The sequence below is a fragment of the Pagrus pagrus genome (assembly GCF_965226575.1).
Source record: "Pagrus pagrus genome assembly, chromosome: 7".
Lineage (NCBI taxonomy): Eukaryota > Metazoa > Chordata > Actinopteri > Spariformes > Sparidae > Pagrus > Pagrus pagrus.
In genome coordinates this window covers 25,449,084-25,469,895 of record NC_140191.1, presented here as the reverse complement: position 1 = coordinate 25,469,895, position 20,812 = coordinate 25,449,084, and the positions used below count along the sequence as shown (strand labels likewise).

The following is a 20,812-nucleotide window of genomic DNA, read 5'->3' as shown; positions in this document are numbered from 1 at the left end:
GTGTTTTATTCTGTTAGTCGAAGGGATGCCAAGCCTGATTTGCTGTAAAAAGGAAAAGGTAGAGCTTTTACGGCTTTTATTGGCTTCCACTTCTTAATGGCACAGCAAAGCTAATGAACGACGTCGAGCTGCAGCGACGCGGGGATGCAGATGACAGTTATATCGGACTTTCTCGAGGGCAGCTTGTTATCAAAGATCGAATAGAACAAATAAATGCGCGCTGGATCTTGTGTCTGTTGAAAATGATTGATTTCATCAGCTCACTGCAATACACTTCGAGCCAAGGATGAATGACTATCATAACTCTGTGAGACACTTCCTGCTTTATATCACAGCTTGTGGGAATTATAAGATGGATCAAAGCCTTTATAGATATCTCATCTTGATACAGAAGACACGGAAATCAAAGTGGAGTGCTCTGGCCCTTCTCTTTCCTCGAGTAAAGACAAACAGAGTTCACATCTGTTGTAATTTCCCAGCTGGAATGATGAATTTGCTACCGTATATCCCAGCAGGTTTCCTGATCTTGGATCTGCGGTCACATTTTTAAACCACTCCCTCGTACGCTGCTGCTATCTTCAGCTCGCTCTGCCTCGCCCCCGTGCACACAACAAATGCAAAAACAAACAGACCCACACCAGCAGCGAGCCTAAAGGAACTCCCTTTGATAAGTGCTGAGCTTTATATTTTTCTCATCAGAAAATGAAACACAACATTAAGCCATTCATTAAAGTCAACTAAAGCTAATTATCCCTCATTTACCCAAGTGCCCGTGGGGCAGGAGAGCCCCATATACTTAGACCCAGATGTGTCGATGAGTCAGTCGGGGAGATAGCAGACCGCAGAGGGGGCTGCTCACTTCTCTCATAGTCCTGCGGTTTCAAGGCGCATCAGGCTCAGCAGGCCGGTCGTGATGCCTGTGCGCTGCCTGGCTGCTGACGTTACCCTCATGACACCATTTTCTGTGTGAAGCCACTGCAGAACAGCAAGCTTCCATTTAGTGGGGAAAAGGTCGATAATGATCAGTTATAAGCCTTAATTCAAAATTGAAACATTAAGAGAGAGTGGCATTCCTCACTAGCTGGCTAAGTTGTACAGCGGCTGAGTCACATAAACACCAGGCTTTCATTAAAGTTAGCCGTCTATGCTGCAGGGGGCGACAGTGTGCGTATAGATTCCTGCTTTCAAGCTAAACTACAAGTCTTTACATTTTGGCAGCTTCATGTGGAAGTGGGAAAACCGTAACAGTTGGCAGGATGGCACAGCCCAGAAACCATATATAACGTCATGTGATTTTTACTCATCAGGTCTAATTTCTTACTTCTCTGTGTCTGGTACCCCCACCAGACATTTAGAAATAATGGCTGAAACCACTTTACCACTGGAATGATGAAATTTAGGCCTCGTTGCTGAGTCCAGTTGTCTCAGGATGAGGCATCTGCTCACTGCAATTTAGGAGAGTCATTTGTATTTTGATGTGAACCTTACATGAAACACTTTCTGTGTATGGTATATACGAGGCTGTTACTAGAGTTTTATTCAGGCAAATTAGATTGGATGCTATTCCCTGTTGAATCCCCATTTTTCAACCTGGGTGCATTTTTCCTTATAAATCTTGCCTAGTGCAGCTTTAAACTAATAAACTCTACATGGATTGGTTGGAAACCATCTGCTCCTGCGTGGGACCCTTTTTAACAGGACAGTTAATAATGCTGTTGTTGAAAAGTGATATATTTAATGAAAACTCATTTTTAAAAAATAACAGTGATCATATTTGTTAACACAGTCAGCCCTTCTGTTTGTATTTATATTTATATTTGGAGACTGTAAATTGCTTTAACATATGTTCTGAAGTTTTAGAGTTATGAGGTTGCAGAGGTTAATTTGATTTGGCACGGGAAAACCACTGAAGAACCATGTAAGATGCTTGTGAACCAGCAACTGTTGCAGCTAATGTTTGGCATTGGTAGTTGGCTAGTTAGCATAGCAAGCTAGCAACAAAAATGCAAATAGCAAATAATATGCAAAGCATATATTTTGACCTCATAATTTTAGCAATTTTTTAGCAATCAGTGATAGCCAGTAAAGCATGTATCATTTACGCATTACAGTAATGTAATAACTTTTAGATGAAATAGCCTATCATGTTATTGTTTCCTAGATGCTAGGTAGCTGATGCTAGTTTTTGCTATATTTTCACATCTTATCATTATATCTGTTATTCAAAGCAGCCAAGCAAGAAAAGACATTCACGCTACCTTCTGACTTGTCATTGGCAGAATGGCGTCAAATTCAAAATACAATTCAATATTAACATTAATATAATTTCTAATACAAATACAAAACCTAATTTTACAGGAGTTTGTATCACCTCAATTTCATTCACACATAGCAACGTAACACCAACAAAAACAGCTAATTGAGGCTTTTTATCTAGTATGACTGCCAGGTTATTCCTACCTTGGAATAATGCAGAAATCACAAATTTGCCCACCTTTGGTTGGCTTACAGTTTTCTGCTGGGTTTCCATTAGAGGTGGAAGTTATGTGTGTTCCATTGCTAAGGTAAGCTAGCTGTTGATTGTAAATACCTACCTTAAAACTGAGGGCAGGATGGTTGTTGAATCATCATGTCCTGATTTTTGTTTCTGCAATTAAATAAAGATGGTTTTATGGGCTGAGTAACAAAAGCAAAGTGACAGGAAATGTAGCAAATTACTTTTTATTTTCATGAATTAGCCAAATAATAAGCCTACTTTTTCAAAGAGTAATAAGTCACTGTTTGCATTTTTAAATGATCTTGCCAAACGCTTTGTTACACAGATGCTTAAAAAGATGTACCTAGTGTGTACCTGTCAACACTGTATATCAACACTATGAGTATTTTAAGAATTTCAATACCATGTTGACTAGGCGGCATAAGAGTAAATGACAGAAACCTGAGAAATTGTGCCCAAAGTTTCCAATCTGGAAATCTGACCTAAAGGATTATTCTGGTTAATTTTTCCTAGAACAGTAGGAAGAAGTCATTCACAACTTTCCAACATTGCTGGAACATAGTTTAATTGTTTAAGTGAAGGCATATGAGTGGTAATAGCTCTGGAAAGCCAGTTTTGGAAGTTGGCCTAATTTAACATCTGTCATGGAAGGTTTTCGACGTGATAACCTACCTTTGAGCGCCCGAGCCAGAGGTGGTAACCCAAACAGCGCGGGGGTACAGTTCAGTTCCCGCATTGTGAAATGTAGCAGAGCATGACTTTGACCTCTGGAGAGAAGCTTAAACGTTCAGGGTCATCATCTGTTCTGTAGCCGTGCTGGGCAGGTTGTGGCTGCTTCTCGCTGGTGTGATCGACCCTCTCCAGAGGGGAAAAAACACGCTGTCTGTACTGACCATTGGGCATATTAATCACCGTGTCAGTCATGCATGTTTTGCCGGGACTTCTCTGCTTAGAGAAGTTAATCTCCGAGCCGGGTTTTCGCTTTAACTTACTGTCAGTGAAACGAAGCATCAAAGAGCCGAGCGCTGAGCTAACCTGCTTTTTTAATCTCTGCGCAGATCCTCTGCCGGGTCACAGATGAGAAAATAATGACCGACCTAATCCCAACATTAGCTTTTTAAATCGGAATGCGTATGTTTTAAATCATTCTCGCCTCGCAGCGTGGTGATAGTAAGCAGAGCATGGGGGGAAAAGGGAACGAAAGAATGAAAAAGTGAATGAAAGAGTGTGATCCAGAGTAACCTTGTTAGGGCTAAGTGACGCTGTGCAGAGAGCCTCTTGTCAGTTGGTTGGCAAGATGAGCGTCTTGTAAATGATTGTCCTCTCTGTCAAAAGCCTGATTTCTTTTTTCCTACATCTGACGTCTGCGTTTCTGCCACAGCATTTCCCAGTAGTGTTCCTCCCAAATATTGTAGCTTTCTTCACTTTGTCCAGGCCTGTATTTGTAATTTTTTTTTACACTTTACATCTGTATTTTGTTCCCCGCTGCCTCAGATGTCAAATCAGCCTTCTACAGTGTTTCCCCGTAGCACAAAGTGCCATTAAAAATCTTGGCCTACCTCTTGCCTACGCCTTAATGAACCACGGGTCGCTTGAGGTCACAACACTGTGTCCCACCTATAAATCAGCTGAAAACTAAGTTCAGCAGCAGTATAGGGCAGTGTCAGCATCCGTAACCTTTTCCCAGACAGAGGAGTTGTCGGTGTGCGAGTACAGAGAGCACTGGCTGGCTACAGATCCTTTCCCCTTCACAGCATTATAAATGTATGTGTGAGGAGGCCCTTAATGGCTGCTAATCCAATTTCTGCCACTGAAATCAAATCTCACTGGCGCCAGTAGTTCTCTCCTTCCCTCACAAATAATGGCCTCCGCTTTGGCCTGTTTATGAAAAAGACGATCCGCCAAAAATTCCGTCTTTACCTTCCTTAAGTCCACCCGAATCTTCTTCAAAATTGTTTGGATTTTTTTTTTTTCCCCCTCCGTGTCCTACAAAAGTTATTAATTGACCGTCTGCGTCGAGTGGAGGGGATGGGGTAACAGGAGAGCGGGGGGAGAGTTTTCAGCAGTATAGGATCCCATTTACCGTACGTCTTAATGCCTTCTCGAGGTCAGCCATCGATTTTCCTCAAACCGCAAGCAATGGAGATAAGATTAGGCCTTCGATTCCTGCACTGCCGCCGGAGCCGTTAGTGGATGAAATCACCAGGCCTGTGTCGACAGTCGGTGCAATGCTCTTTTTAAGCAGGTCGTGGCCTCTGTGATTATAGGGTAACATATAGAAACCCCCACAGTTGCCTCGGGGCCAGCTAAGAAATAGAGATATCTTCCAGAGTTTGCTCAGTGACAAAAATGTAAATAAACTCCTGATTTTATAGGAATATGAAACTGTGGTATAATGCAGACTTCCTTTCATGTAAACTTATGCATATTCTTGACTTTGGTCCCCTTTCCAAAACAAAGATATTAGCTTTGACACAGATGAAGGGAGCTTTGGCTTTGGCTTCCTTCCCCCTGGATATGGATTTGAATGATTATCTTTCAGAGCATCAGTTGGACAAGTAGTCATATTGCCATTCCGCAAGGAGATATTATTCTGGAGTGCGAGCCTAATAATATGATACATCTAACAGTGCTTAACTCTTAGTTGGATCTGCACCATGCAGTCGTCTCGATTATTGCTGAGAGCCTCAAATAGCATCACAGGGACACGGAGAGGGGAAAAGGGAGAAGGAGAAGGAGAGGGATGGGGAAGAAAAAGAAAGAGCGGTGGATCCCGGCTGGCTTTGAGAGGTTATTGAGGAGCGTCCACCACAGTGCGTGCGGAGGAGTTTAATATTTCTTTGCTCACTGGTTTGGCAGCTGAAAAGATTGGAAATGACACTAAGTATTTCTCAAGCGCACATAGGTGATAATGATATAGAAGCCTCACAGTAACTGATGCAGAGGCCTAAAGGGCTCATAATCATCAGCAGATAGATAAAAAATTCCGCAAAGGTCATCTCTGACAGCGGTAAACAAGCATCCCACCGCAGGATCTGCTTCTGATTCAGAAATACAAAACATTTTGATTTGCAGACTTGACTTGAGATTTTTGTTTGTTTGCTTGATTAAGTTCTCAGTAGAAAGTCGAAAGCTAACGTCAAGCTGGCAGCGGGAGATTGTATCTATGAGGGAAAACTAAACATTGGTGAAATTGTGGTTTCGCTGTAGTGATAGTAAATGCAGCCGCAGCGGAAAGAACAGTATAAATAAAGATGATCATTTTCTGATAAAAGCCATAGTTTGATTTGACCCTCGCAGCGCAAAACAAAGACAGAATAAATTTGAAGCCGACTGTGCCTTCCAAGACAAAATTATCTCTACATGCTGTAAGATTTATGAATTTGTTCTTGGTTTTGAAAGCAATTGAGATGACTTAATCATTTCTTTCCAGGCAAATTAAACTGTTTCCTCTGTGAACCCTGGTAATCAGCTTAAGTGATTACATCGCTCGTAAATATGAGATGATGAAAGCTCAGTTGTTCAGACTGTAGTGCCCTGAGGAAAGGCTAAATGGGAGTTCTGGTGTAGATATGATAGACCATCTCACTATGACTGTATCAGATGCTGGGGGAAGGGGCTTTTGTGGGGATTGGTTGCCCTCTAGCTGTCAGCGTTGAGATTAATTTATGAAATATGGTCTGAAATAGTTGTGTAGGTGAGTTTAAGAAGTGTCATCTGTCAGTTCGGGACATTTGAGCTGAGGCTGAAACACAATGCTGTTATTGAGAAGTCTGATTGGATTCAGTTTCTGCTGGGAAAGTGTCGGCTCATAAAAGTCAGATTGTATTAATAAACTAAATTAATCTTCAGGGATGGTTAAAGTACATTATTCTGTTTAGCAGAGCTGCAGTGTGGAGTGGATCAGTACACTTGGTGTTATGTGTACAATATCCAGATTCAAAAAGGGGATTTAAAGGATTCAATTTAGAAGCGATGACTGGAAAGCATCAGGCATCAGCTGAGTTTATTTGCTCCCTGCTGAAAAGATGTTCATAGCTTTTTCTTTCTTTTTTGGGAGAATTTATGTCCGGTGCCTTGATGGCTGTCATCAACTCCAACCAAAGGCACAACATAAAAACCAGGAAAAAAGTCTTGGAATGTTGCAACTGCCCCGCAAAGACAGACAGCTTATTTTTTTGTCTTTTTTCTTTTTTTCCCCAAAGTACTCACTGGTACTGGAACTTACATAATACCTAAAAATTAAAGATACTACACTAATTTAAAGGGATTGATTATACAGTACAGTCCATAGCTCATTAGGATTAAATGTAGCTCTGTTTTGCTTGATGTTTGTTTATTCGTGTAGTATCTTTAAAGCTATCACAATCAATATAATAGATTCATTTATACATTAATATATTTGAATTTATGATTCAAAGGTGGTTTAACTACATAATCAAATTCATTTTAGTTGTGAATGGCTGTGATAAAAGCTAATGGGTAGCCAAAATTTTAGCTCAGTTACTACAAATTTTAAAAGCTGTTTTCGTAGAAATCATAGATTCCAATGGCGGATGTATACTTTGTGTACTAGAGGAGATGTCAGTAAGTCTGATTAAGCCTACAGTGTAAATTTTAAAAGTTGACTTTACCAGCAAAGTAAAGTATATTATTAAATTTGAATTGTATGTGTTAAAAAGTCTTACCAACTTAAAATTAATAGTCTGCACGGTAATTTTATGGTAATGCTTGATTTTTTAAAAATAAGAGCACTATGTCAGATTTTTACAGTGTATGTCTTAAACCATTTTGATCAGATGTGTTTGCAGCAGTTACTGCATTTTACCTTTGTAGAGCAGACAAAGAAAAAGAAAAAGATTTTAAAAAGTTGTCTTATCAATGTAAGACGACCAATCAATGTAAATGAAAAATCTCTCTGCATTCTCTTCCTCTTGAGCTCTGTAGCTCCGTCTGCATTTGCAGCTGCTGACTTTGTTTCCTTCCTGCAGTTTTGTGTGTGTATATAAATGTGTGCTGCGAGCGCTGTTGCACAGAGCGTAAAACTCTTTGGATTACAGATCTTCTGCCCAGTCCTGAACAAGCCAGGAAAACTACTTTTTAACTTAACTCTCACATAAGTATTTGTGTTTCAAGCAATTGCTGTAAATGCAGGCCTTTTCACTTTAAATGCAGCCTCGCGTCCAAGGAATGGTCCAGGAGGGCTTTGCCCGTTACAGAGGGAGTTTAGTGCTGCACCATGTGCTTTATTGCCATCAAATGTAATTCATCTTGAGTTGATTGCACTGAAAGCCGTGTTTGTCATGCACCTAGCAACACTGTTTTGAATGAAAATTACCTCTTTAAACAGCAATTAGGAAAACGGACCTATAGGCCAAATGCCTTTCAGCTTCAGATTTACTTTGACAAACATTATCATAGCGTAAATCATGCAAAAAATCTAAAGTGGCATCAGCAAAGCAAGTGTACAAAATCCTCTGGCAATATTTTCGTTTGGAGGGCATGCGATTTCGATGGGAGAGATGGGAAAGTCGCTTTCAAAGGGTGATTTTAACTAGGATCTGTGTGAGAGGAACTTTATTGCCATGGCTCGGATTGGCAACGTGACTCAAAATAACAAGATTAGATTAATTGCAGGAAATAGCTCTGAGATGGTTTGATGTTTGCATGCATCTGTATTATTCGTTGGGAGACCCTATTAGCAGAGCAATATCTTGCTTTCTCATGCGTGTCGGCTTAAACGAGCGAATATTTTCAAATCTAGCCCTGAGAAAGGGAAATAGGTCTGTTGTAGGTCTGCTTAAAGGGGCCACCGCAATGCCAGCACATGTGAGAAGGCAATTAGAGATAATGCCACATTTTACACACCGTTACCTATTTTTCGTGAGAGAAAAGGCTCGAACAAGTGCAGTAACAAGACCCAGGATCAGGCAACTAAACAACGAGACTTGTTTTTCTGCAGCCCCTTTCCTGTGCTTCCCCCCTCAGCGAACCATAGCGTGGCTTGTTTCTTTGTGTTCAAGATCAGGATCCAGATATCGTCTCATCATCCAAGCCTTACTCCACTTTTCCCCCCATTAGATTTTCTTTTCCCTTAAATTCCCTCACACTCACTCCTCCCCTCCCCCCTCGCACACATACATCTCGCACACACACCTCGTTATCTTATTTGTGGCCTTGGCAGCCAGATTGTTGCCTTGTGGTTCGGTAGCCAGAGTTTTCTCTGTCACAGAGAGCCGTGGGTGCAGAACCTCCACCACACAAGCTTCCATGAGAGCAGGAAGTCAGCTCCCAGCATGCCTTGCCCATCCCAGTGAAACCTGGGACGGATTAACCTTGGGCTGGGAGACCTTTCCAACTTGGAAAGAGAGTTATGCAACATCCCATACTTATCTCCCCTCTCTATGGCAGTGACAGTGAAAAGTGTTGGGCAGAGCAGATATTTGTTTGAAACTGAGGTTCAGTCCTGAGGGTTGGAGCAAACCAAGACCTGATATGTGATGTTCCCTCAGTTAAGGGTCACTTCTTCAGGCAAGTCTGCCTTTTTCGTTTGCCAAAGTTGCATAACTTGTCAGACATCACTGTAAGGGCTTTTTTGGAATCCTGAGGAGCCATCAATACTCAGAGTGCACTTTGAAGACTGTACTTATAATCAAAATGTTTCCAAGGGGTTTTCTTCCTATTCCAACACCTTTTTTTTAACCAAATCCTGGACAGTGTGATCAAATCAAAGCTGGGTTCTGCAGCCCAAAATAAGCAGTTTGAGTTCACTTAATTCATTCCACTTGTCTGTTTCGTGACTGTGCTTGCATGTATTGCTGTCTCAAAGTAAAATCAATACAAGTGGAGCTCACTCAGGTCGTTCATCCCTTGCAATCCTTGTCACCCACCAACATGTTGCATCATCCCATCAGTGGTGGCTTTGTTAGACATATCCTGACCTGACACTGAAGAAATGTCCCAGTTTGGAGTCTGACTGAGTGTGTGGAGTCATTGTACTACAGCAGTACCTCTGGTGCACTAAAAGCAAATATGCTTAGTGCGGCACCACACAGTTGCCAACTTTCTCTTTGTAGTAAAGCCAGGTCAGTGAGATAGACCGTGTTTTTGTGCGGATCTTTTCACAATGAAAGTACCTGATAAATGATCGGATTCTGAGTTTGCTTTCCTTATGTGGGCATCAAATGCCTTACACGTAATCATAAAAAAAACAAAAAAAAAACAGATGGAAACAGATTAAAAGGTACATTAAAGTTGATTGTGACATGAGGTTGTTGGTATTGCAGAACAGTTGTTGGTTGGACAATCTGACAAGTGTGGGTCGTACCGATTGAAGGGTTGACCGGTTCTCTTTTTTTCTCTCTGTATTCCCAGGTGGCTCAGGGAAGCACCGAACTAAAGAACCAAAGAAGAAGAACAAGCAGAGGCTGCGGTTTCGGGCCCAGAACCAGCACAGCGACCACTTGGCCTCTGCGCGCACCAGCCAGTGAGGACTGAAACTACGGACTTCCCATTGAACAAAGAACCAACGCAAAGCTGCTAGCCGCTGCTGCACCCATATTCTGACCGACGACTATCCCCGAAGACCCACCACCTCCCCACCTGCCTCCCAGACCAACACCCCCCGGACACAACCATGACTCACAAGTCCGTCAATACAGAAGTATAAGTCTATATCAGCATTACCACACTAAACACATGCTTCATGCCTCTGCCTCCCGCTGCTTCTCCCCCTGCTGCAGTGACCAGCCAGGTGACTCTGTTCTCTCAGCCCCACCCCCTTGCCTCGCCTCGTGGACCTTTACAGTTGACATTACTGAACTCATTTCCCGTCATTAACAATGTCATTAACCGTGCAGGGTGATGGAAGACGGAGGGGCAACTAGAGACTGTGGAGGCCGGAGAGCTGAATGGAGGGAGGTGGATAGAAGAGGTGGAGAGGGAGTTGGCAAGCTAAACTGCTCGCAGAAAGGGAGGGGAGGGTGGGTTGAACCAGGGAGGATGAAATAAAGATGGAGGATGAGGAGACGAAAGAGATTCGGCTGAAGCAAATGATGCTGATGGACAAGAAAATGGCATCTTGAACTGAAAGAGACTGTTTTTTTGTTCCTATATTTATGTCAAAACTACCCTCACCTTCCCCTCTCAGCGGAGACGGAGCGTTCCCATGTGTGGCCTTTATGTTATGTACATTTTTGAGAGTAATATTAAAGAAATTACCATGCATAGTTGCAAAGTATTTTATTCTCAGCACAAACTGTTTACGTTCAGACCGCTTTATGCTCTAACTGTATAGTGTGGATAAAAAAAAAGAAGAAATTTAGTTGTTTGACTAGCATGGCAACAGACTCATGTGTACATAGTTTATCTAATTATGAAAGCTTATTACTGTATTTTCAGTATTGACTCGTTCACCGTTCTAAATGTTTTAGAGATACAAAGGTTGTAATACCGAGCTACAGATTAAAATGATTAAAAAACAAATAATAAACATAGCCGCCACATAGCTATTTCATTTATATGGTATATATTTGATTATTTATTAATTCTATTTTGTACTTTTTTTGTTCAGTGAGAAGTTTTTCTTTTTTTGCCTCATACTGTTACTCTTATATGCTGAAATATTCTTTGAGTTCCTTATAACAGTGCATATCTTTAACACGTGGAAAAGGTTTTTGTCTGATGTCACGCAAAGTGTTGTATTACATTCATTTGACCTCATCTACTGATTTCAATGTTTTAAAAGAAGACGAAGACGAAAAAAAGACAAACTATGCTTTGACATATTCTAGGTTTAATAATTAGGATCCAGCAAATGTATGGTCATAGGACTGCATATGTGTACATTGTGTTTTATTAAAATACATTTCATGTGACTGTATGATGAAGACTTTCATTATTGTCTATGGCTAATAATATATGTGGCTAAACTCTGAAAAACTGTCGTTTCCTTGATTCACTTCACTGTACAATTATGTGATTCTAAAAACATTTGCGAAATCCATCATGTCGCACTGCGTGACACACAAGTGCTACCTCCAGCCAAAGGATTGGCTATGGTCGATTGAGCCTTAACAGCATGACGGCACTGTTAAGGGTTTGTAATTCACTATGACGTATGCTCATGAATGGTACAAATCTGGTGCACGTCTTTGGTGGCTCTTTCACTTCCAACATGCCCTAACAGCAAGGATTTAGCTTTGACACTTGTCTTTCATCGCGCACACACATTCAATCACCTCTTTATGTGACGCGAGTCCCGCTCACTCACTTTTATGGCCCTCAAAACATCAAATAAACACATATAAAAGTCTTCTCTAGGCTAAATCTGTCTGGTATACGAGCAAAGAGAAATGTTTTAATGCAAGTCACGCATCATTTAGCCCAGGATCCACTCTGTGTGATCATTGTCCCCGTAGAGAAAAAAAGCTGGATCTGCCAGACGGCTCATGGATGCACGTTAGCGGATGAATCACGTTGTGTCACATATATCTCACCCTGGAGGACACAGACCACAGTCTTCCTGCTCTGGTTAACCCCCCTGATTCACACATGATATTTCCACGGGGAGGCTGTCAGTGTTGAAAGACTGCTTCTGCATCACGAGACAGCTTTAAATGCCTGAACGTCTTTCACAGGTGTTCAAAGTGCCACTGCACATTTTACACAGGAGGATTTTCATTTTTCACAGCTTAACACTTCCACTCAGTGATACATGGAGCCTCGAAACTGACAAAATGCAAAAGGTTATCTGTCAGAAAGTATGACTGAATACATCATAAATTAAATAATAATAACAAGCTCCACAGCTAATTTTTCACTCAACTTCACTCAAAATGAAATTCAATCGTCTACTCACCCTCATGCCAATGGAAAGCCCGATGAAGTTTCATAGTCCACAAAATGTTTCTAGAGCTTCAGAGCAAAACAGCGTTAGAGCACTCTCCTAAACGACAGAAGTAGATGGGGACTTGTTTTAAACCGTAAAAATATAACTGAAAAGAAACATAAAGTGGCTTGTCCGCCGTTACCCACGTCTTCGGAACCCCAAAGATCCCGAATTGATTTGAAAAGACCTCATTTACACCTTCAGATTGAGTGCGTGCTCATGATTTTAGCTGAGCAGCTAACGTGAAGATTTGAGCTTTAAATTGGGTGTAAATTATGTCTTTTAAAATCAGTTTGATTTATTAATTAATTATTTGGGGAAACCTTTGCTCAGTGTGTATCAGTGTTTTCCATTACGCTAGCTCGCCACTTCGTTGTCTCAATTGCTCCACTGATGTTAAGAACACACACACTAGACCACACACTACTGCACACACAGACATAACCGTCTCATTATCACATATGCAGGGAAAAAAGGAAATGCGGTGAGGAAAAGAAAATGCTGTGTGGAGAAAAATAGATAAATGATGAATCATGATGAATAATAAGTGTCTAGACCACAATATTTGGAAACATTTATTTAATCAACCAATTGACTAATAATAAAGGGAAAAACAGATTTTTACTCGTGTACAGTTACATTTTGTCTCATCACCTTTTATTTTGTCATACTCAGGGCTCCATATCTAAAAATTGGCACATTCTCTCCAAAGTGACATCAATAAACGGCTCTGTGTATCCGCTCGGGTCCACCAGTCGATAAAGCAAAGCAAAAATGACTGTTTCGGAGAACGAAATAAGGCGTAGATGTAGTGAGTTGTTTGTAAAGACATCTGTTGCTGGTTACAAGTTAATGAACGATTCACAGATGTCATCCCCTGGGCCAGACTATCACTGCTCCAGACTGGGGGATTAAACCTAAGGGCTTACGGAGAGGAACTGCACTGAAGTGGATTCATTAAGCTCGAGACCACCACTACAGCACACATTGCAGCGTCTCCAATGGAAAAAAAAGTGGTACAAAGAGAATCACATCACCCATTTATGAGGACTGGGTCTCTTTATTTGCCCTCACCTTTCCGCTTTGACATCAACCCTCTTGCGTTCCTCTTTTCTACTGCTGCGAGAAACGGGACACTGATGGTATTCTCAGTGTTGTTAAGAGGGTTAGCAGTCATCCACACATCAGAAGGACTGGTCCTCCCAGCGTAAACCACTTCTGTAAACTGTGTGTATGTGTGCACGCATGCCTTTGTGTGCGTGTGTTTTAATGTTTGTGCTGAATGTGGTTAGGTGGCTGAGACTGAAGCTCCCTTTTAATCTGACAGAGAGCATTTTCATTAGTTCTGTTGGGTCCTATTATTAAAGCCTGCTTCAAAGGCTCAACAAGTGAAACCACGAACAGGAAATGACCCAGCGGGCTCTGCAGTGTATAGATCAGCGATAGCAATCTGTGCGTTTAAAGCAGGTTGTTATGGCACGTAAATGATGCATCTGTTGTATACACTGTGTGTACCTCACAAGACAGTGAGAGGACACCGGGAATGGCTTCGGGACCTCTGCTCTACATTCACACACTGCAGCCTACTGTGAGCGTGCAGTTGTGGCACATGTGACACATTCGTTCCAATGCAGATGGCAGGAATGGAAGTTATGACATTGGTGGGGCAAATAAGATTGCCTGGGATAATAAATGTTGTAATAATTTGCTCTTTTTAATAACTGTATAATGAGCCGTCGCTTGCCCCGCGAGTTGAGGGAAATCTGGAACCATTAATCTTCATATGGGTTAGCCACGGTGTTTGGCAAGGGCCGAAACAGCAATGAGTAGGAACATAGTGGTGTCAAAGGACAAGCAGATCTTAATATTTTAAACAAGTTTGCCATATGTTAGCCATCATGGTGTGTACAAGCCCACTAAATGGTGGCATTAATGGGTGACTTTTATTACTAAACTCGCCCCTAATTGCAAAAATGCATTCCAAAGTCAACCCTCAATGCCGATTTTGGCTTCTTTCAGAGTTGCTAGGTAACAAGTTAATCCCAAAAATAAATATGTTCTCCAATAAAAGCTAATTGTCTGTGACAGTTTTTTTTTTCTTTCTTTGCTGCAAAGACGTTTGAAACAGGAAATTATGAAAAGACTCTGAGCTGTGCTGCTGGAAGTGCGTGATGATCACAGTCATGTAGCCCGGCCACATCTGCCTCACCTGCTGGACAGGAAGTGGGAAAAGATTGATATTCTCAATGCTCACCTTGCGCATTCATTTTTTTCATTCTTGGACGAGGAAAGGGGGAATATTTACGAGTCACTTGCTGTGGTCGTGTTCTGCAGCTAACAGCAGGTGCAGTGGGGTACATGGGATTATTTTATTGCCATCCATTACATGGAACAGACAGGCGATTCTATACCGACCCGGTGTGGTGTTTCCTATGGGTGCTGTAAGCATTTTTTTTGGCTTATTTAACCCCATGTTCCTCTGAAATGTCTGGCTTTTCCTTTTCCACTGGAATCCAAATGCAACACAAAGCCATTGTCCCTGTTCACTTAGGGGGAATGTAGGCAGAGCAGCTCTGTCCTCCCTCTCAGGATATGACACGCAAGGGCTTTTATGAGTTGAACTGAATCATACTGTGCACCTTAAACACATTACAGGCCGGGCAAATATTTCCTCTTACTGGTGCTCTGAGAGCCATGGGCATAACCATTATATTGGGCTCAAGAGCCAGCTGGTGAGGACAAATCCACAAGGATTCCTATTTTCCCCCTCCTGACTCTCTGGCAGCCCCACTCCATTCATTCAATTTTTATATGTGCCTAGTAGCCGTGTTACTACCGGTTTCAAGGGAGAATTAATCGAAAACAGGTCTTATTAAAGTATATTAAGACCAGTTGAATTGGATATAATGTGCTCAGTTAGGGCCCAGAAGGGTTGTATCTGAGCCATGGCTGACACTTGTGGCTTCGAGGAGTGGGGCTGTGTTATTCTGTAGTGGCACTGCACCGGTTCCAGGGGGGCTATACACTTGAGCCAAGTGTTGCATTGTGGGTAAGCAGATTTTAAGTGGGTATGAGCACAGCAGGGGGTAAAGGAGGGTCTCATTGTCCAGGAATGTTTATCTTCCCCCCCGCCTTCATTCAGGGCAGGATTATGCAGCGCCATGGTTCAGAAGCAACCTTTGCCCCCACTTGGAGGGTCTGTGCAGGAAATATTCATTCATACATATACACATGTACAAACAGGCATTATCCTCCTCATAAGAAGTCCAGGTTGATTGCTCCCCCAAGGTATGGCGAGTAGGTGGAAGTGGAGCCGCTGCGGCAGGGTGTTGTACCTCATGTCTCACCCGCTGGGCTGGGCTCTCTGAGAAGACTGGAGCCAGTGATGCTCCCAGTGTGTGCAACACAGTCATCATCCTCAGCACAGCACATTTTATTGGGCAGTGTGTGGGTTGTAGAGACGTGTTTAATCAACTCAGCTGTCGGGGAGGTCTTGACCTCATGTCAGTGGTTCCTTGATTGTGCGTGTGTGTATTTGTGTGTGTGAGTGAGTGAATGGCTCCCAGCCTTTGCTGTGGAGTGTGACCTGCGGTGGAGCCTCTGGTTCACACTCTGCTCCGTGCCGTTGCTGGTTTAAGTGATTAACTGTAGAAAGTGATGACTAATCTGTCGGTTAAGAGTCTGAAACAATTGCAGAGGAATGAGATATTACAGGCAACATTGTATTTAATGTTGCCCTCTGGATCCAATCAAGGGGAGCATTAATAGAAAGCAATTACAAAGTTCTAGTCACTTAGCGTTAGATATTTATTTTAAAAAGTATTACTCACTATTTATCGTTCCCAGTAGAGATATTAGTGTGTCAAATTATTTTTGCCAACCACAGAGTGAAGCTAACTAATATGTTTTGATATGAAATGAATAAATAAAACTGTCTCATGTTGTGCATTCAGTCATGTTATTTTGAGTTTTATTCCATCATTAAGTTTTAGTCATGCTAGAAGCACGGCTCAAGGGATGGCAGTCGGTTGTGTGGTTGGTCAGTCCATCGCTTTGGTCCGGACTGAAATATTTCAAAAACCAACTGATGGATTGCCAAAAAAATCTTGTTCAGCCATTCATGGTCCCCAGAGGATGACATCTGCAGACCTTGGTAATCCCTGAACTTTCCCCGTAGCACCACCAGCAGGTCAAAAGTTAAAGTTATGCAGGCAAATATCTCAACATGTACTTTATTATTGTAAATTCATGGTTCCCAGATGATGCCTCCTACTGACTACACTGATCCCCCAAACTTTTCCACTGTGTAATTGAAACTTGTGGTTTTGAGTGGAATGTCTGGAGAACTATTGGATGGATTGACATGAACCTTTGTGCACACATCCATGTTCCCCTCAGGATGAATTCATATGATGTTAATTAACTCCTGGCTCCATTAAATTACCTCAGAATTTTGATTAGGACTGACAAGAGTAACTTTTAGTCCAATTCTAATTTAGGTATTTGGTCATAAACTTTGTTTTGAATATCATAGCTTCAGCCATACAAAAGTACGCCTGCCATCTTGCTAAACTAAGACCACGTTAAGACTTAAAGTAGCTCTGCATGAAGACAGAGCCCTCTCATTCATTTGAATGGAGCCAGTCCTTAGTGGGAGTGCCAATGTTGAGGGTTCAGGCAAAACACTACAGGCTCTTCTAGCAAATTTAGTTGAACCCAGTTTTTGAAGTAAGCTGGACCGGACAACATACCAGCACGACCACATTTTACTCTTTGGCATACCATGACTTTTTCTTGCGCACTGGCAATTCTCAAAAGCTGCCGGTACTCTTTTCTGCCATCCGTATATAAGGTTCTCTTGGCAATTCACAATGGCTCTAACTAAACTGCATTATCAGGGGGCACTATGTGACGCTTACCTTCCCGTTCTTGCCTGCCTTCTTTTCTCTGTGTATGCTTGAAGTGGCAGTAGGCCTATCCAGGGACCCACACATGCCAACATAGTTGCACAGGCCATCTGGAGCACCTGGGAAATCTAGGTGGGCCGGTCGCTCTGTGGGGCACTGAAGCATCCTCCCCCTCAACCACTCAGCCCTACTGCCCACTTTCCCGGCCCACAAGCAAACATGCGAAAATGGGGAGTACTGGCACTTTTTATTTTGTTTACCACTCCGAGCAGTGGTTAGACTGGGGCCAACTTTTGCTGCAGTGCAACGTAAAGTCACCCGGCAAGGTGCAGCATTGACCAATCACATACATCTAAGCATACATCACTGGTAGATGCCTTCTTTATTGCTGCGACAAAGATAAAATAGTTACAGTGGAAATAAAAAAAGAAAGGAAAGTTATAAAATTGTGTCTGAGAGTGTTACTTCTCATAGTGCAGTGGTCCTGACCAAAGCATTTAGATCAAAACAATGCTCTCCAGAGAGCTGCTGACGTTGCAAGTTTTAGCAGCACATAAAGTTGATCTATGTGATGTTCCTGATCTCTCAGCAAAACGAAAGATACCAAAAATCTGTTGTTCACTGCAGCTTCCAGTTTTGTGCTTGACATCAAAGATCTGAGGCGATGATTGCTATTTGCTTCTATCCAAATGCCATCAAGTGTCTACTAATCAAATAAAAAACAACAGCAGCATCCTGTGTATTCCTCAGCTTACCACCAGCTCTTTACTTAGTACACTTTAAAATCGCTAGCTTGAAGATTTACAGAGCTAGTATACTGCAGTTCACCGATGAACAGGCCCCTTAATTGCTGCCTGCATTGTGTTTTGTGTGTGTATGTGGGTATGAGTCAGATAAAATAAACCACATGGTGTGTGGATGTGTGTGTGTGAGGAAGCTGAACAGAACCCTCTGCTCTCATTTACTATCTCCTTGTGTGGTTTGGCAGCAGCTCTGTTGGTATGGGGGCGTAGAACGGGCATCCGTCTGGGCGCGAGGCAGGCCTGGCATGCCGCTCAGCCCCCCGCAAGGCTGCATGAGGGTGGGATCAGAGCAGGAGCCCGCCAGGCTCCAGACTGGTAGTCTGTACTTGTGTGAGTGTGAGCATATGTGTGTGTTCTGCCTTGTACATGCACTTCTGTGTGTCCGGGCAATTAAATTGTAATCACACAGGTTTAAATAGGTTCACCATTGTTCTGCTTTTCACTTCCTATACGTTGACCTCTCTGTATGTTGTTTCAACATTCATACCTCTATCGCAGAGTCTATCTGAGTCTGTGTGTTCCCTATGTCTGCACTGAATTAACACCAGACCATTTATTTGACCTTTGTGGTCATTATAATTGCGAGGTGCCATCCAGCCAGGCTAGAAGCAACACAATAGCATGCATATCACCATGGCCAACTGCCATACCTCCCCTCACTGTACGAGTGCAGCACAGCAGAGCTAAGCTGGGCCTGGTTAACACTTGGATAGCAGAACACCCTTGGAAAATGAAGTTGCCTCTGGAAGTGTTGTTTGTTAGAGGCCAGTGGAGGACGTTACTTCTTTAGCACCCCAGTGTTTGGGCCTGCGTGGTTAAAGATATTAAGTGTTGGACCTTTTCCCCATCTGTCAAAGTGTCAGGCCTTTACACACTCTCTGATTGTGATCATCAGTTATGTGTTATTGATGGTATGCAATAACAATTCAGTTGATCCTAAGCTGACAGTTTATCCACAACATTTGTCACCCCATCTTGATCATTGACCACCTTGAGTTCATACTTGCAACAAATGGGCCCGCATATCACCAGAATAACTGCTAACTGCTGCTAAGTGTATGCTAAACATATTCTAGTAGTAACCCAAAATAAAATGATGAGCCTGAAAATTTGCATAATATGTCTCCTTTAATATAAGCACATTGTAACTACGCATGACCAAATCTACTGACATCAAATCTTTAATTTAAGACAAAAAAACATAACAAGGTGAATTTCAGTGCTCAACAATCCTCACTGGCAGCACATTCCGCATACACCAAGAACGCAGCAGTCACAACAATAGCTGCACTTTATGAGGCCACTATGAGGCTTCTGTCTGATGTCAAATGGCATCTGTGTGAAAGAAAACAGACAAGAGCAAGGTGTTCTCCATTATTGTCATTCAGTCTGTTCATTCTGTGTCATCTGGAGACTTTTCTGAGGGAAAAACGCACCCACTTACATTTTAATATGGATGAGAATGTAGAACGCCTTGATTTATTGAATCAACTGAACATACCATCCATGTTTCTACTGATGTCTCTTCATAAGAAGCAGCTGCATCCTCATTGCTTTTTTCTTCCTCCAGCTCTGGCACCTGTTAGTAAATTGTAAAAACTTAGGAAAGTTGTAGCATTCTAGCAGGACACTTTTAGATAATGAGCAAATTAAACGATTGAAGTCAAGTTCTTACCTCAGTGACTGGGACAGCAGAGCTCTCCTGAAGGCAAATGAAGGTGAGCACGACGGCCACTGCAACTGCAACACTGAATGTCTTCATCTGAGGAGGCTTTGAGTTGTTTATGTTTTTAAATTCTTTGGAGGACAGAGCAACTAGACACTAAAAGATATTCTGATTACTCTTGTCAGCCCTTTGAGTTGCATGCCTGTATTTATACTCACTTTGGCCACTGTTGCTTCATCACTGGCAACACTTGCTTTCATTATCTCCAGGAATGGGCTTGCATCACGCCTGGGTGATGATGGGAATGGTTTGGAAACTCCCGAGAAATGAGAATGGGATGTTCTCTAAGTTTAAATGTAGGATTTTAGGGTTAGGGCCCAGAGTCTGTCAATGCATGAAATCAACCTGTATTTTCTTAAGGCGGATCACACAGTTACAAAGATGAAGAATTTGCTGCACATGTTTCAAAACACTCAATACCTCAGCAAGGTGCAAGATGACATGATGCACCTACTGAAAGCTGACTTTGTAAAAACTTTTTATTACAATATTAATCCTGATGTCTTGGCATTTGTTACCAATGTTAATACATCAGTGTCAAAGGCAATACAACACCTAACTATTGATAACTACTCTTTATTTGAATATTTGTTTCTCCTCAGTTCAACATTCAAAGCTATCAACAAAAAGTGATGTAATCACTGTGTGCAGTTAACACTGATAAAGTCAGGGGCCGTTTGAGTCTTTCCAAATATCTTGTGCAATAACAAAAACCCCTCACTTCATATCAGACCAGTGTCAACAAACATGACAACAAGCACAAATGGCTCCACAGCTGTTGGAATATACACATTTCTGAAATACCTGTTTTCAGTATCCAATTATAATGAACTTATCATTTTGTTTTAGGAAAATCCCTTCATCTTTATGTTCTGGTCTTCATCTGTGGCTGGAGGAAAACACACCAACATAGTTTCACATCAACTGGTTTACCAGTTGTTGCTTAATTTTAACCATTAAGTTTAAAACCATGCTTGTAGTGACTATCTT

The 20,812-nt window shown here is 42.0% G+C and overlaps 1 protein-coding gene across 2 annotated transcripts in view; it reads left to right on the top strand.

Moving 5' to 3' along the window:
* The window catches only part of rspo2 (R-spondin 2), a 60,705-nt gene extending 50,252 nt beyond the window's left edge, over positions 1 to 10,453 (top strand). For both annotated transcript variants that reach the window (XM_084356435.1, XM_084356434.1), the window contains exon 6: positions 9,872 to 10,453. In XM_084356435.1, the coding sequence (XP_084212561.1) occupies positions 9,872 to 9,987 (116 nt within the window). In that variant the 3' untranslated portion in view covers positions 9,988 to 10,453. The remainder of the gene's footprint in view (positions 1 to 9,871) is intronic.
* Positions 10,454 to 20,812: the final 10,359 nt, after the last annotated feature.